General features: G+C 35.3%; 3 protein-coding genes across 3 annotated transcripts; 2 read left to right on the top strand and 1 right to left on the bottom strand.

The window, feature by feature from the left end:
* The first annotated feature begins 1,916 nt into the window (after positions 1-1,916).
* LOC105969639 (cyclin-dependent protein kinase inhibitor SMR6) lies at positions 1,917-2,451 on the top strand. Its single transcript, XM_012994414.2, has one exon. It carries the CDS (start codon positions 2,042-2,044, stop codon positions 2,357-2,359), a length of 318 nt encoding a protein of 105 aa, XP_012849868.2. The 5' UTR covers positions 1,917-2,041; the 3' UTR covers positions 2,360-2,451.
* Positions 2,452-7,117: 4,666 nt separating this feature from the next.
* LOC105970537 (uncharacterized) lies at positions 7,118-10,419 on the top strand. Its single transcript, XM_012995374.2, has 2 exons — positions 7,118-8,674; positions 8,761-10,419. The coding sequence occupies exon 1, from the start codon at positions 7,161-7,163 to the stop codon at positions 8,460-8,462; it is 1,302 nt and encodes a 433-aa protein (XP_012850828.2). The 5' UTR covers positions 7,118-7,160; the 3' UTR covers positions 8,463-8,674; positions 8,761-10,419.
* On the bottom strand, positions 8,998-10,658 carry LOC105969663 (RNI-like superfamily protein). The gene has a single exon (XM_012994439.2). The coding sequence runs from the start codon at positions 10,563-10,565 to the stop codon at positions 9,165-9,167; it is 1,401 nt and encodes a 466-aa protein (XP_012849893.2). The 5' UTR covers positions 10,566-10,658; the 3' UTR covers positions 8,998-9,164.
* Positions 10,659-13,685: the final 3,027 nt, after the last annotated feature.

The following is a 13,685-nucleotide window of genomic DNA, read 5'->3' as shown; positions in this document are numbered from 1 at the left end:
GCATGTGTGTGTGAGTGATTGTGTGTTGATCAACAGTTAATAACTACCCGATGTATTTCACATGAATATAGCATCAAATCAACGGTTAATAAAAATACGTATACGAGGAAGAAAAAGAATCACTATTGGGGGGGGGCTGCGCATGCATAAATACAATGACGTTTTATTATATGAACAAAAAATTCAACATATAATAAATATTAAATACACAATGAGATGTTGATTTGAATACATGACCATTTAATATTCTAGTTGCCTTCCTCAACTTGTACCAGTTAGGAAAATGTCAATTTATTCTTTATAGTATACAGTATTGAGTATACACGTTAATTAAAGCGATCCATATTTATTTAATTTTGGTCTTATGAAAATTTAAATTTAATTTCACAAAAAATCAAATTTAATACCAAAGGCAAACAATCTAGATGACCAAATCAAAACCGACCAAAACAAAATTTCATTGTCCTTCTCCACCGCCCCCTTATGTGGATCAATGCAACCCCAACCCTTTTTGTTCCTTTTTAAAATACTTTTTATTTTTTATTTTTAATACAATGCATTATTGGATGATTCATTCATCAATAAAGTAGTTACTTTTTTCCCCAATATAATTGTAGTATAGAGTTATTTACTACAATCGGGTACCGACTAATTTCTCCAACCAAACGAGCTCGAATTGTTATGTTTTTATTGGCCTTTGCCGATTCGAAGAAATTTCTAAGTGGCCAAATGGTAATTTTATGATCATCAACTTTTATTTCATAAGCAATTGCGTAAAAGTTATAGAAAATATAGATAATTGGTACCACAATTTAGAAATTCCTGTCAGAAATAGACCACTACTAGGAGTGTCACATTCTTTAGGCCCGGGATGGATAAAATCGGTATGATGATCAATCCAATCCCTAATTTTGACATAATAATTTAATTTCTCTCTTGCTATTTTTCTAAGAAAAATCCCAATTTAAAATAACGATAAAATATTCAATATTAATTGATGTTTGAGTGAGTTGTTCACTTATTTGGATATACACTGCTGCTTGTCAATTTTTCAAATGAGAAGAAATTAAAAAAAAACAATAATAGAAAGTAATGCGGGCCCTACTTCGGGGGCCCGAATAGAAAAGAGGGCATGTTGTACAAAGAATCCAGTCACTAAAATGCTTACTCGGTGCACTGTCATATCATTGTACACTGCTTATTATTGATTGGGTAAGGGTGGCGGTGGTGACAGCCGCCCCTCGGGCCCACCACTTGTTATCCGCGGCCCGATTTTTCTAATTCATCTTATCAATAAATTAATCCCATAATTTGATTTTGGGGACAACTTAGTGGAATTGCTGTATATTTGATCATCACACTATCCAGTATAATAATTATTAAAAAATATAAATAATTATCATGGTGTGCTATGATCTTGGTATAAAAATAAAATTAATTTATATTAAATAATTGTTTTCGTTTTCACATTTGTATGTAGAGATCTTGGTATAATGAAGGGCCCAAAACCAAGCCCACTAGCCCAAGACATAGTTCAAGCCCAGCCCGATGGGCCCACTCGTGGGACTTGCCGCGGCCCGTTCATGAAAATTAGAATATAGGCGGGAAAGAGAGCCGTTGTTCTAAAAACATCCTAAAAAATGGCGCCAAAATCTCAATTCCCAAACTTTTGGCTGCCCGATATTATTCCCGGGCAGCCTCCCATCAAATTCCCATCCTCAAAATTCACATAAGCAGCAATTTCCATACTTAGCTCTTTAAACATCTCTTATTCTCTCTCTCTCTCTCTACATATTTTCTCTCTCTAGAAAGCACACAAACTCTCTCTTCTTCATTTTGCCGCCATTGCTCCTCTGCTCTCTTGTTCAAAGTTTCTATACTCCTACAAAAGACCCTTTTTTCTTTCCATTTATTCTTCCAATTTTCTACCCCTTTAGCACACACACACACACACACACACATACACACACGCAGAAAGAAAAAAAGAAGTCCTTTTCTTCTTAATTTTTGCTGCGAAGGAATTTAATTTGTTCGGTGGTAGATGGGTTTCTCGAAGAAGCATCAAGCTGAAATGAACAAAGAATCAGAAGCCAAAAAATGGCTTATAGCCGGAATCCCAATTAGGGCTCCTTTAAAACCCATTTCTACAAAACCTTGCACCGAAGAAGACGAAGACTCTCGCTCCACAACCCCGACGGCGCGTGAATCACAGATACCTGCTAAATTTTCCTGCCCACCAGCCCCGAGGAAGCGCCGCCCCACTTTGACTTGCCATTTTAACGGCGTGAGAGAGTTCTTCAATCCCCCAGATTTGGAGTCGGTGTTTATATGCCATGCTGCAGCAGGAAGAGCAAATTGACGAGATTTAATCTTTCTACTGTGGTAATTTGGTTTTAAGGTTAATTAGTAGTTAATTAAGAGTTAATTAAGCTTAAGCGCGCCTCTTGTTTTATTTTCTCCTATTATTTTTTTTCCATTTATTTAATTCCGTCTTAGTTAGTTGTTTGCTGTTAGAGGTTGATGAAATTTTTAGTTAGGCTTTTTAATAATAAAAGTGTAATGTATAAATACAGTAGTTTATTTCTATGAATTTTGTTCTACAAAAATCTTTGCTTAAATCAAAGTCTACATTTCTTTTAAACTATATTTCTATTTTTCCTTTATTTGTTACTCTGTTGGATTATTAGGTAATTAATTATCTACCTGAATATATATTATCTGAATTCTGAAATTAAATCCAATTTCCACATTTGGTTAAATAAATGGTTTGAATTTGTTTAAAAAACTTTTTGTGACTAGGTTTGTATACAGATAGGTGTGACCTGTAAAACCCTTAATTGTTCTTTCTTTCTGTATAAGCACATCCAAAAAAAGAAAAAAAATAATAATTAAAATCATATATATTCTTCTAAAAAATCTGGTAAAATAAAATCATCGAACCACGTGCGTTCTGCGTGCCATAAAAGTGGGTCTTGAATTTGATCCATAGAGAAAATCTTCCTTAACCTACAGCTACAGAGCAGAGGAAGGACCATTTTAATTTTAATTTTAAATTTTCTCTTTTCTTTTTTTAGATTGAAAGAAATTAATAAAAAGAAAAAAGGAAAATTGGTCTTTGGTGTTTGTGTGGGCCCACCACACCTGAATGCACCCTCGTAATGGTTGCATAATTGAGCGTGTTAAATGAGAATCCTATGTAGGCCTTTTTTTTTTTTTTAAATTTTTTAATTTTGATTATATGACTTCTAGGCCTCTTTGCTACTACTCTTCACACTTGATTGGCCCACATCATACTTGATGATGGAGACCCCTTCCATATATTTATATTAATATGGTTGAAATTAAAATATTTTCTTTTTTTTATTGAAATTAGTTTTTCACACTCGAATTTTTTTGAAATTTTAGAAGGGTAAATTACATCCACATCTGAGGTATGATCAAATTACGAAAAGAATCCTCATGTTTGGGGAATTACAACTACCTCCTCAACTATAAATCTTCTTATACATCCAATCTTGTGGTGTCAAATTTAGTGGAATCTTCTAGATGATGTGGAATATTCTCCAGTTTGTACCCGTTTTATCCATTCGAGCTCCACAATTTTAAGCAAGATGATCATCAGATGTGTTTTTTGGCTTGTATAAATCAGATTGTGGTGCATTATAAACTGCATTTTTGACAAAACGAGTACAAACTAGAGATCATTCCACGGAATCTAGAAGATTATCTTGAATTTGACACCACGAGGGTGGACGTGTGAGAAAATTCATAGTTGATGGATAGTTGTAAATATTTAAACATGTGGGATTTTTCGTAATTTGACCAAACCTCAGGAGTTGGTTGTAATTTACCCTTTTATTTATAATTATAACACTTATACGATATTATACGATACATCTTTATATCGAATTATTACGAAAAACAAATGAATAAGTTATATATATGTCCATTAAATTAGCACATTAGGTTAAACCACTAGTATGCAAAAGACATAAAAAGTTGAGGCACTAGCTTTTAACTTAGCAAGCTATATTACATGGTACTAAGTCAAAACACGTTTAAGGATAAAAGCCTCAATTACGAATCTTTAATTATTGCCACTTGATCTTGGTGGTGGAGTAGGCGCAGGACATAATAATAAATATTTTTAATTTTTTTAATTTTTAATTTTATTTAATAAAAAGGTGATGAGGAGAAGTTAAACTAAGGGTTCAAAAGTATAAACAAATTGTTCTTGGGATCATCTATCACTAATGAATTGCAAAGCCATCCTTTGTAATATATTTACCAAAAAAACTGATGTCTTACATTTATGTCAGATAAACAAATTATCAATTAAACCATATATATATATATATATATATATATATATATATATATATATATATATATATATATATATATATATATATATATTATGTAAAGGTCTAAAATAATTAATATTACATTATTTAAAACTTTAATTATTAGATGGTTCTCCTTGGACTGATTCCCTAAGCAGATAGATATATACTGAGGATTGAGTCTCAATTTTTTACACTATTGTTTCCTTCTAGGAAACAACAACTCTTGTAGTAAATATATATATGTATAATTTAATTTATAAAATATCAATTTATTTTGATCAATAATTGTTGCACAGTAAAGAGAGTTAATATTCTGCCACAGTTCCATAATATAATATAATGTTGACTGTATAATTTATTCTGGGGTTTCCATTATTGACGATTCCATCCAAAAACATCAATTAGGGCAGCCAGCCACCTAGTAGTTTTCAAGAACCTTTTGGATTCTACTATTACCAAGAATTATCCTCTTGTGCAAAACTCTCTTTAATTAATTAAGAATGATTTATATAAATTTTAAACTATATAATAAGAATTTCATCTCAATAATAATAAGCTTAGCCGTATGGTAATTTTCATTTAAACAGAGCCCTATCTGCAATCACTAGAATTTTAAGTTCTGGGGCATTGTCTACAGCTATATATATGCCAGCTCCGCCACTGCATGCGCAATGTTACTAGCTTATTTTTTAAGAAAAAAACGAATAGTTATATAGTGTAAAATGTTCCCACTTTTTAGAGTTTAGGGGTTAATTCTTTGAATCAATTATCTTTGAGATGTTCATATCTAGATAAAAAACATGTATAATAATTGGGGTTGTATTATTAATAAGTAGGGATCCAATGCATTAAAGACATGTATATAAAAAATATTTATGTGTGTGTGTGTGTGTTTACTAGTTATAGATCAATGATATGTGAGGTGGAAGAGAAATTAAATAAAATAAAATGGAAGAAATAGATATATAAAATGAGATAGTAGTATTAAACATGTACACATGGGGCTTGGGAGGAATCCTATGATGGTGAATATTCTAATTTTAGAAATACCATTGTTACTACTAAAAGCCCTAAATCGAATTGCCACGACTTTTTGGCTTAATTCCACTTTGCACCCTTGAAATATACCATTTTGGCACTTTGCACCCTCGAAATAAATTAATAGCACTTTGCACCCTCGAAATACAATAAATCATGCATAATGCATCCCAAATGATTTTTTAAAGCTAAAAAATATAAATTTAATATTTGTAGTGATATTTTTTTAGGATGCCAAATGTCAAATATTTTTTTTTATTCATCAATCATTTTGAAACTATAAAGTTCAAAAATAAAAATACATTCCATCAACATATTTAAAAATTATATTGTTTTATCAAAATAAAATATTTTACAAAAAAAAATCATTCAGCTATTACGTTATCAAGTTATCTGAAAATTATTTTTTCTTCCAAATATTTTACAAACAGTGACATAAAAGATCCACAATCGAATAATTTAGTGATAAAAGATTATTTTTTTTATATTTCTTTTGTAAGATCATGTAGTTTTTCCGGTGTAATTTTTATTTTCTCGCACTTTGTCCGCTCGAAATTAGGTTTGAGGTTCAAGAAAACAACAATTTTTTTTTATTTTGTACCCCAAAAAGAAAAACACCAATGAAAAATAAAATTGCCTTTATTATTCAATTGAGGGTGCATTGTGAATGATTTATTGTGTTTTGAGGGTGCAAAGTGCTATTATTATTTTTCGAGGGTGCAAAGTGCCAAAATGGTATATTTCAAGGGTGCAAAGTGGAATTAAGCCCGACTTTTTACATTCCCTCCCTTTTTTTGAATTTTCAATTAGGGCAATTTGAGGGGGTCGATGGGCCCATTTGACTTATCTGGTTCGGTCCAAAACGCGGTTTCCAGACCCATGGGCCTTCCTGTGCCGGCCCGAATCAAATTGCTGCCCGCCCGGACTGCCCGGTATATTTTGGCGGGAAATCAATCGTTTTCAGTGAGATGTTGCCCGCGAAAGGCGGTGATTCTCTGCGGCTGGGTCTTAAACCTTCAAATTCAATGCGATGTAGTGGATCACTGTAACTGTCCATTCAACCAAACACGCTTAGCTCACTTTTTTAGGGTAAATTACAACCACCCCTAGGAATTGTCAATTTACAAAAAAATCCTTCTTGTTTGGATAATTACATCTACCTCTCAGCTATGATTTTTTCTTACACCTCCACCCTTATGTTGTCAAATTCAACATAATCATATAGATTTCGTGAGATGTGCTCTAGTTTGTACTCATTTTGTGTAAAAATACAGTTTTTGATGCACCACAATCTAATATATACAAGCTTAAAAACACATATGATGATCATCTTGCTTCAAAATGTGGAGTTCGAATCGGATAAAACGGATACAAAAGTGAAAATAATCCATATAATCTCGAAAATTCGACGAAATTTGAAACCGGAAGGGTGGACGTGTAAAAAGATTTATAGTTGAGGGGGTGGTTATAATTATCCAAACAAGAGGGGAGTTTTTGTAATTTGACCATACCTTAGGGGTGATTGTAATTTACCCCTTTTTTTAAATAGTTTTTGTAATTTAAATAATTTACCCCATTCATCATGGAAAGTTCCAACCCAAACCAAACTACGTACTAAAAAACCTTACTAGAAGTCCTGTCGAGGCTCAACACCTAAACCGCCCTACATGTAATATAAATATAGAACAGAGTGACCAATTCTATACGAACAAAAAAAAAAACCAAAAAAAACCAAAAACAAAAAAACCTCAATTTATTATCAGGAGAGTAGAAAGAATGGCTTCTTCCATACTCCGTTCGATTTATCGATGTACTAGTAGTAGCAGATCCAATTCCCCTAATTTTAATTTTTTGGGTTCTCCGATCAATTGTCGATCTCTATCCTCTGCGGCGGCGGCGCCGTGGTTGATGCTGCCACCAACCTATGAAGAGAGTGGTAACAGGTTTTTGAAGTATTTAGGAATGGGTGGTAAGGCGTCTCATAATTTCTACAACCTGGCAGATAACAGAGTTATAAGTGTGAGGAGAAGAGGCACTATAGCAATGACCATATTCAACTTACATTTTGAGAGATTGACTGTTTTGGTTGGATCTTCACATGGTTGGCTAGCTTATTACTGGGCGAATTCCAACATGAATCTGTTTCTGTACAATCCACTCTCTCGTCGTCAAATTAATCTCCCATCCGTCAAAACAATTCCTCTTGCTGAAGAGATTTTGAGAGACTGTTGGGGCAGACCACAAAAGGTCATCCTTTCATGCTCTCCCGATGAAGAAGACTGCCGTGCGATTTTGTGTTTTGGTCCAAGAGGTAACATGGCATTGTGCTGCCCCAGACAAAGTACTAAGTGGACTCCTTTCGGCTCTCACTTTCACCAAAACGAGAAACTCAACGAGCTTCTTCGGGATACTTGTATCGTACGGGCTTACGATGATTTCGTCTACTCCACCACGCAAAAGCAATTGTTCTGCATCACCCAATTCGCCGACATTGAAAGTTGGGATCTTGGAGACCCTACGTCTCCAAAATTGAATTGGAAGAAGGCGGCGGATGACTTCAGGATGTGGTACTCGTGCAAGTACCTAGTATTCGCAGAGCATTCCAATCGACTGTTTCTTGTACGACGCCATATAATGACACACATGGGCCCTGACGGTTCCCCTGTCGTGGTAGGTAGTCACTACGAGAGGGGTGGTTTACCGGATACCGTTCCTTACAAGACTACTGGTTTTGATGTTTATGAAATCGATAGAGAGAAAGGAGAGTTCATCAAGTACATGGATCGCACACTTGATGGTATGACGTTCTTCATCGGTTCGACTGGACATGGTTTCGTGATTGAAGAAAGGGATGAAATGATCAAGCCCAATTCCATCTATTTCACCGACCCGGATAATCACACTCCGGCAAATTGGGATAAATATAAAACGTACGGTGGCCACGATCTAGGCATTTTTAATTACAAAAACAGGACTTTCTCCCCATGCTACTATCCATGTGATATCAAGAAAGTCGAGAGGATTCAGCCAGCACCAATATGGTTTACTCCATCCCCATCCTCTGCTTCGAAATTTTAGCAACTTTCATTTTTTCTTCGTCTTTTGGTTCTTTAGATTCATGCAGGTCTCGTTCCTTTTCTTTTTCCTTTTTCGTATTCGTTTTTTTCTTCTTCTTTTGTGTTCTAGTAAGGATCTTCAGTTGATGATTTGTGTACTAGACTCCTAACTTATTCCTACTTTGCTAGTGATGTTCCTTTTCTTTTTCGTATTCGTTTTTTTCTTCTTCTTTTGTGTTCTAGCAAGGATCTTCAGTTGATGATTTGTGTACTAGACTCCTAACTTATTCCTACTTTGCGAGTGATGTTTCTTTTGCTAGTGATGTTGTGCAATTTAAGGTATTGATTTACCAATTGGTGAATTTGTATTGCAAAGTTAGATTTCGAAACTCCGATTCAATCCACATTGCAACTCGAATGGTTCGAAAAAAGAAAAAAAACATTTTTTCAAGGACAAAATGAATTCTTCATAAATCACATCATACAACAGAAGCGGTACTCGTAGTTAATTACACGAACGAACAACTTATATAAGATCATTGTGTTATCTACAATTATTTTTCGAGGGCGGAAAACAAATTTCCTTATTCAAATTTCACAACATATACGCATAAAAAATTATAATCACAGTAAATATAAGGCCATATAAATCAGAAAGGTGTACCTTCACCTCACAACAACTCTCCCACAGTGTTTCAACAGCCACATCATCATCGATCAAGAATCAAGACACAATCTCGATAAATTTACTCGAAGCCCGTTTCACGGCACCTTCAGAAAGCTTACTTTGCTCCACCTCCAACCTCCTCAACGGCGGTGAATTTAGCAAAAACCACTCAACCGCTTCAACTTCAATACGAGAGCAGTACATTATATCAAGAAACTGCAGCTGCTTACAGCTTCTAACCAACGAGCTCAAAGTCGTTTTAGTCAACCTATTACAACCTCTCAATTTCAGCTCAACCAAGTTATTACACGAGGCGAGCATAGACACAAGCTCCTTATCAAGCAACGTATGATTATAAGACAAGTCCAATTTCCTCAACCTCTTCAAAATCTGCCCTAAAGAGGTCAACAAACCGGACTCTCTCTCCACAACGTCGCAGTTAATCAACGAAAGCTCGTCCAAACCATTAGCGATTGTTCTCCCAAGAGATCTTAATCCCTCACCGGTAACAAGACAACAACTTTGCAACCTTAAACACGCCAAACCACTAAAATTCAAATTCTCGGATAAGGCGAGCATGTGAGCGTTATTGAGATCGAGAGGCAACCTCACGTCGAGCCTTTTTAATCTACACTTGCTTCGATTTATGAATTGGAGCAAACCCTCTCTGCTGCCACCATCGTAAATCAATAAAGACTCCATAGAAACACACGTCTCGGCCAATTTCAACAATATCACATCAACTATACTCCTGCAAGTTCTTAACTCGAGTTCTTGAAGATCTTTTAAGGACTTGAGGAACGACGAAAACGACGAGTAGTCTCCGACACTTTCGCAGCTTTTGAGCTGCAGTTTCTTGATTTTATTACAGTTATTCCATAGGAAACTAAGCCCATAATCCCCGGGTAAAATTCCACAGAGGGAAAGACTCTCTAAACTTAACCCCATGTGATCAAAGATTGCATCTTTGAGTTCGGAATTATTATTATTATTAGTTTCTGTGTAGGAGTTTGTGATAAAAATGGAAAGAGATTTCAACGAGGTGAAATAAGGCAGCCAATTGTTGAAAGAAAGGGGTCTGGAAATAGAAATAGCAATAGAAGAGAGATGAATACAGTAACCTGAGAGGGTGTGGAGTGAAGACGGAGTAATTGGGGTTCTCAAGAAGCGGAGGCGGCGGAGGTTGGGGCAGGAAGATGCGACGGCGAGGAGAGGGTCTTCGGCGGCGGCGGCGGCTAGAGAGAGAGAGGAGAGATATGGGTGATGTGTGAGAAAGGTGGAAAAAGAAGTGATGGTGGTTGGGTTGTAGGGAGGTGGGAAGTGAAGGGAGAGAGAGGTGGTGGAGGATCGGAGGAGGCGGCGCCACCGCTTACAGACTAAGGAGACGGCGGCGGTTGACGGTGGCGGAAGGCGGTTGAAGATTTCTTGGACAAGCTCGTCGCAGAGAAGCGTGTCCATTTTGAGAAGCTGACTTCTTTTTTTTTTTGGGGTTTCTCTTTGTTTTCTTCAACTCAATTCATCTTGTATTATTTATGTACAGTAGTTTAGCTGGTGATGATTGTGACTGCAAAAGGCTCTTTATTTACCTACCACACATTATTTATTTATTTATTTATTTATTTTTCCTATCTTATATCCTGCTTCTGAATTCTGATTGATCCATGTTTTTTCTTTTTTCTTTTTTTTTTTTCCTGAAAATTTCTTAAAATCAAAGTTTTGATTTTAAAGAAAATAAATAAAAAAACACTAGAAAGTAGCGTTTGCCTGATTCTAATTATATTACTTTCTCACACGTCTATTTTAGGACATCATAAGTTTGGCATGATGTCACAATTAGAATCCCTCACCTCAAATTTTGATGATTTTCTTCAGGCTTCACTTTGCGCCCTTGAACTATTTGTTTGTGTCTCAAACACCCCATAAAGTAGAAAACATTACAAAAAGGGCCCATATTGTTTCCAATCCGTTTGTATCTAATTGGATATTTTTTGATGCTTTACCCCTCAATTTGCGTTTAATAGAACACTAAGATTAAATAAAGTGGGGAAGGGGTTGAAGTGGCAGACAAACTGTTTGATAAAATGCCTATGACAAACAATGAAGCAGAGAAGGTTGGGAATGGTACTAAGGTTATCAATAATAAATAAATAAATTGAAGTTGCTAATATTCTAAACAGGGGATGGAGTGAACCATGTTGGAGTTGGGTGAATACTTGTTACTTTCTGGATATCACATGGATAGGAGCACGGAGAGAACGTCTTCTTCCCGTAATGAAAGATGCCTATATCGTGACCTTACTCGAGTAATAGTCCAACACTTGTTGAATAACTTAAATTCTTCGAAATGTTTTTCAGCATGAAACAAAGTTATTGCCATGGGATGTATAGGCACATGATTTAAAAGAGAGTTTACCTCGCAAGGATATTAGGAGAGGTTCGAGCTTTCATAGATTCGTGTTCAAGGTGGAGATGCGAGCTTCATAGGACCAATGCGAGATAGGAGAGAACTACAAGTCTCGAAAAATCCCGCTTCGAAGTAAGAAAACGAGCTCAGCAGCAAACAAGATCGTCAAGTACTCGCTTTTGTGTACGAGAATAACTCTGGTCTTTAAGACCTTTAAGAAAATATTTCCCGGAATTTGAAATTCAAGAGGAAAACGCGAGCTTCAAGAAAGGTGATTAAGAGACTTGCCTCGACGGGCGTTGGGTCGGCGAGATTCGGTTAGAGGGCACCGAGGTGGCAAAGTTCCAGTCGGCAAAATCTGGCTCGGAGTCGACTGGCCGAGCTGTGAGCAATCAATATGACTTTAAGCATTCATTTTCGAAAGAATAATGCGAGCTTGGGAGCTATCAGCCAAAGAATAAATTTCTGGTTTGTAGAAAACCATCTTCTCGCAAATTATGAATCTGAGTAATGCTGAGCTTTACAAAACCCAAGTCGTCCACAAGACATGTTCTAGCTTCTCGAAATTTGAGCTTCAAAATGTGGTTTTTGTTAACTCGTAGAAGTTCAATAGGTATCATACATGTTGGTTTCATAAATTTACAGAGTGTCGAGCTCATTCGGGATATCTGAGCTATACAAGAGGAATGCGAGTTGTAATACGGGCCCCTAGAGAATCGAAAGAGGAGATAACCCCGAGCTCGAGGAATAGAAAGTCTTGTTTTTAGTACAGAATGACCATATCGTAGCTTGAGCTAGCAAGGTGATCAGGAGACATTTGAGCTTTCGTAAATCCATGCTCGAGTGTGAGCTCAATGCGAACTAGAAGAGAAATACAAGCTTTAGAAAATCCAACTTTGAGAGGAGGAAACGAGCTTTTTAAGCAGCAAGAGCGATCACCTTGTACTCGCTTTCGTGTTCGAGATATAACTCTGGCCTTATGAGTTTTAAGAAATAAATTTGATCTTCCAGAAATTTGAGCTGCAAGAGGTGACTTTTGAAAATATTTGAGCTAAAGAAGTCCATTTTTCGAGAAATCCTGCTGAAAATAGTCCAGTCGACCCGACTCAGGCAAGATCGAGCTCCAAGAAGGCCGAGTTCCCCATGGTCCCGCTTCACGAGACGGGTTCAATTTTCCAGAAATAAACCAAATGGAACAGAGTTAAGTAAGTTCCTAATCTATACTATATATAAAAGTGTGAATGCTAGGTGGTTTCTTCCATTTTATGTATGGACAAAAATGCCCCGTAAAATAATTTTCAAGGTCAATTAAGTAAAATATGTAATAATTAAATTGTTCATTAATGCATGTTAAATACAATAATTAATAATATCTGATTCATTGAAAATTGTAACCACAACAACTTAAATCTGTCAGGTAATCGTTGGTTGAACCAACACTCGATTGTGAAATTGTATTTTAGAATCATAATCAAACTCTTAACTTGGGTTGGTTAATGGTCTTGTATTTTTTAATTGTAAACTCTGGCCGATTCTAACTCATGAACCGTTGGTTCACGACAATAATCAAGTCTCCATTTAAATTTTCATTTATGTTTAATTTTTCATTAATATATAGATATATATATATATATATATATATATATATATATATATATATATATATATATATATATATATATATATATATATATATATATATATATATATATATATATATAATCAAACTCTTAACCTTAAGGATTGGTTAATGGTCTTGTACTTTTGAATTGTGAACCCTAGTCGATTCTGACTCGTGAACCGTGGGTTCACGACAATGATCATGTCTCCATCCAATTTTTCATTTATGTTTAATATTTTGTTGAACCTACTAAAATTGACAGTTGACACTATTAAAATGACTCGATTTTTGACTGCGAAAATTGAGAGCGGGAAAACTGAAAGCAACTCTTGTACATTATAGAGAAATACCAAAGTATAAACCTCGCTTAATGATAGTGATATTTTTATTAATTTTCTTAATTGTCAACATCAACGATAACAGAATAGCGTGAGGAAAGTGTGAGTTATATATATATATATATATATATATATACACGGTTCCTAACTTCTTATATGTATACACAGTACTCACCGAAAACACACACTGAACACTCCTTTCTCACGAACACTGA

Source organism: Erythranthe guttata, chromosome 8 (assembly GCF_056151865.1).
Source record: "Erythranthe guttata isolate IM_541 chromosome 8, IM_541, whole genome shotgun sequence".
In the NCBI taxonomy this organism is placed as follows: Eukaryota; Viridiplantae; Streptophyta; class Magnoliopsida; order Lamiales; family Phrymaceae; genus Erythranthe; species Erythranthe guttata.
The sequence above is the reverse complement of the archived record's forward strand: the minus strand, read 5'-3'. Positions and strand labels throughout refer to the sequence as shown.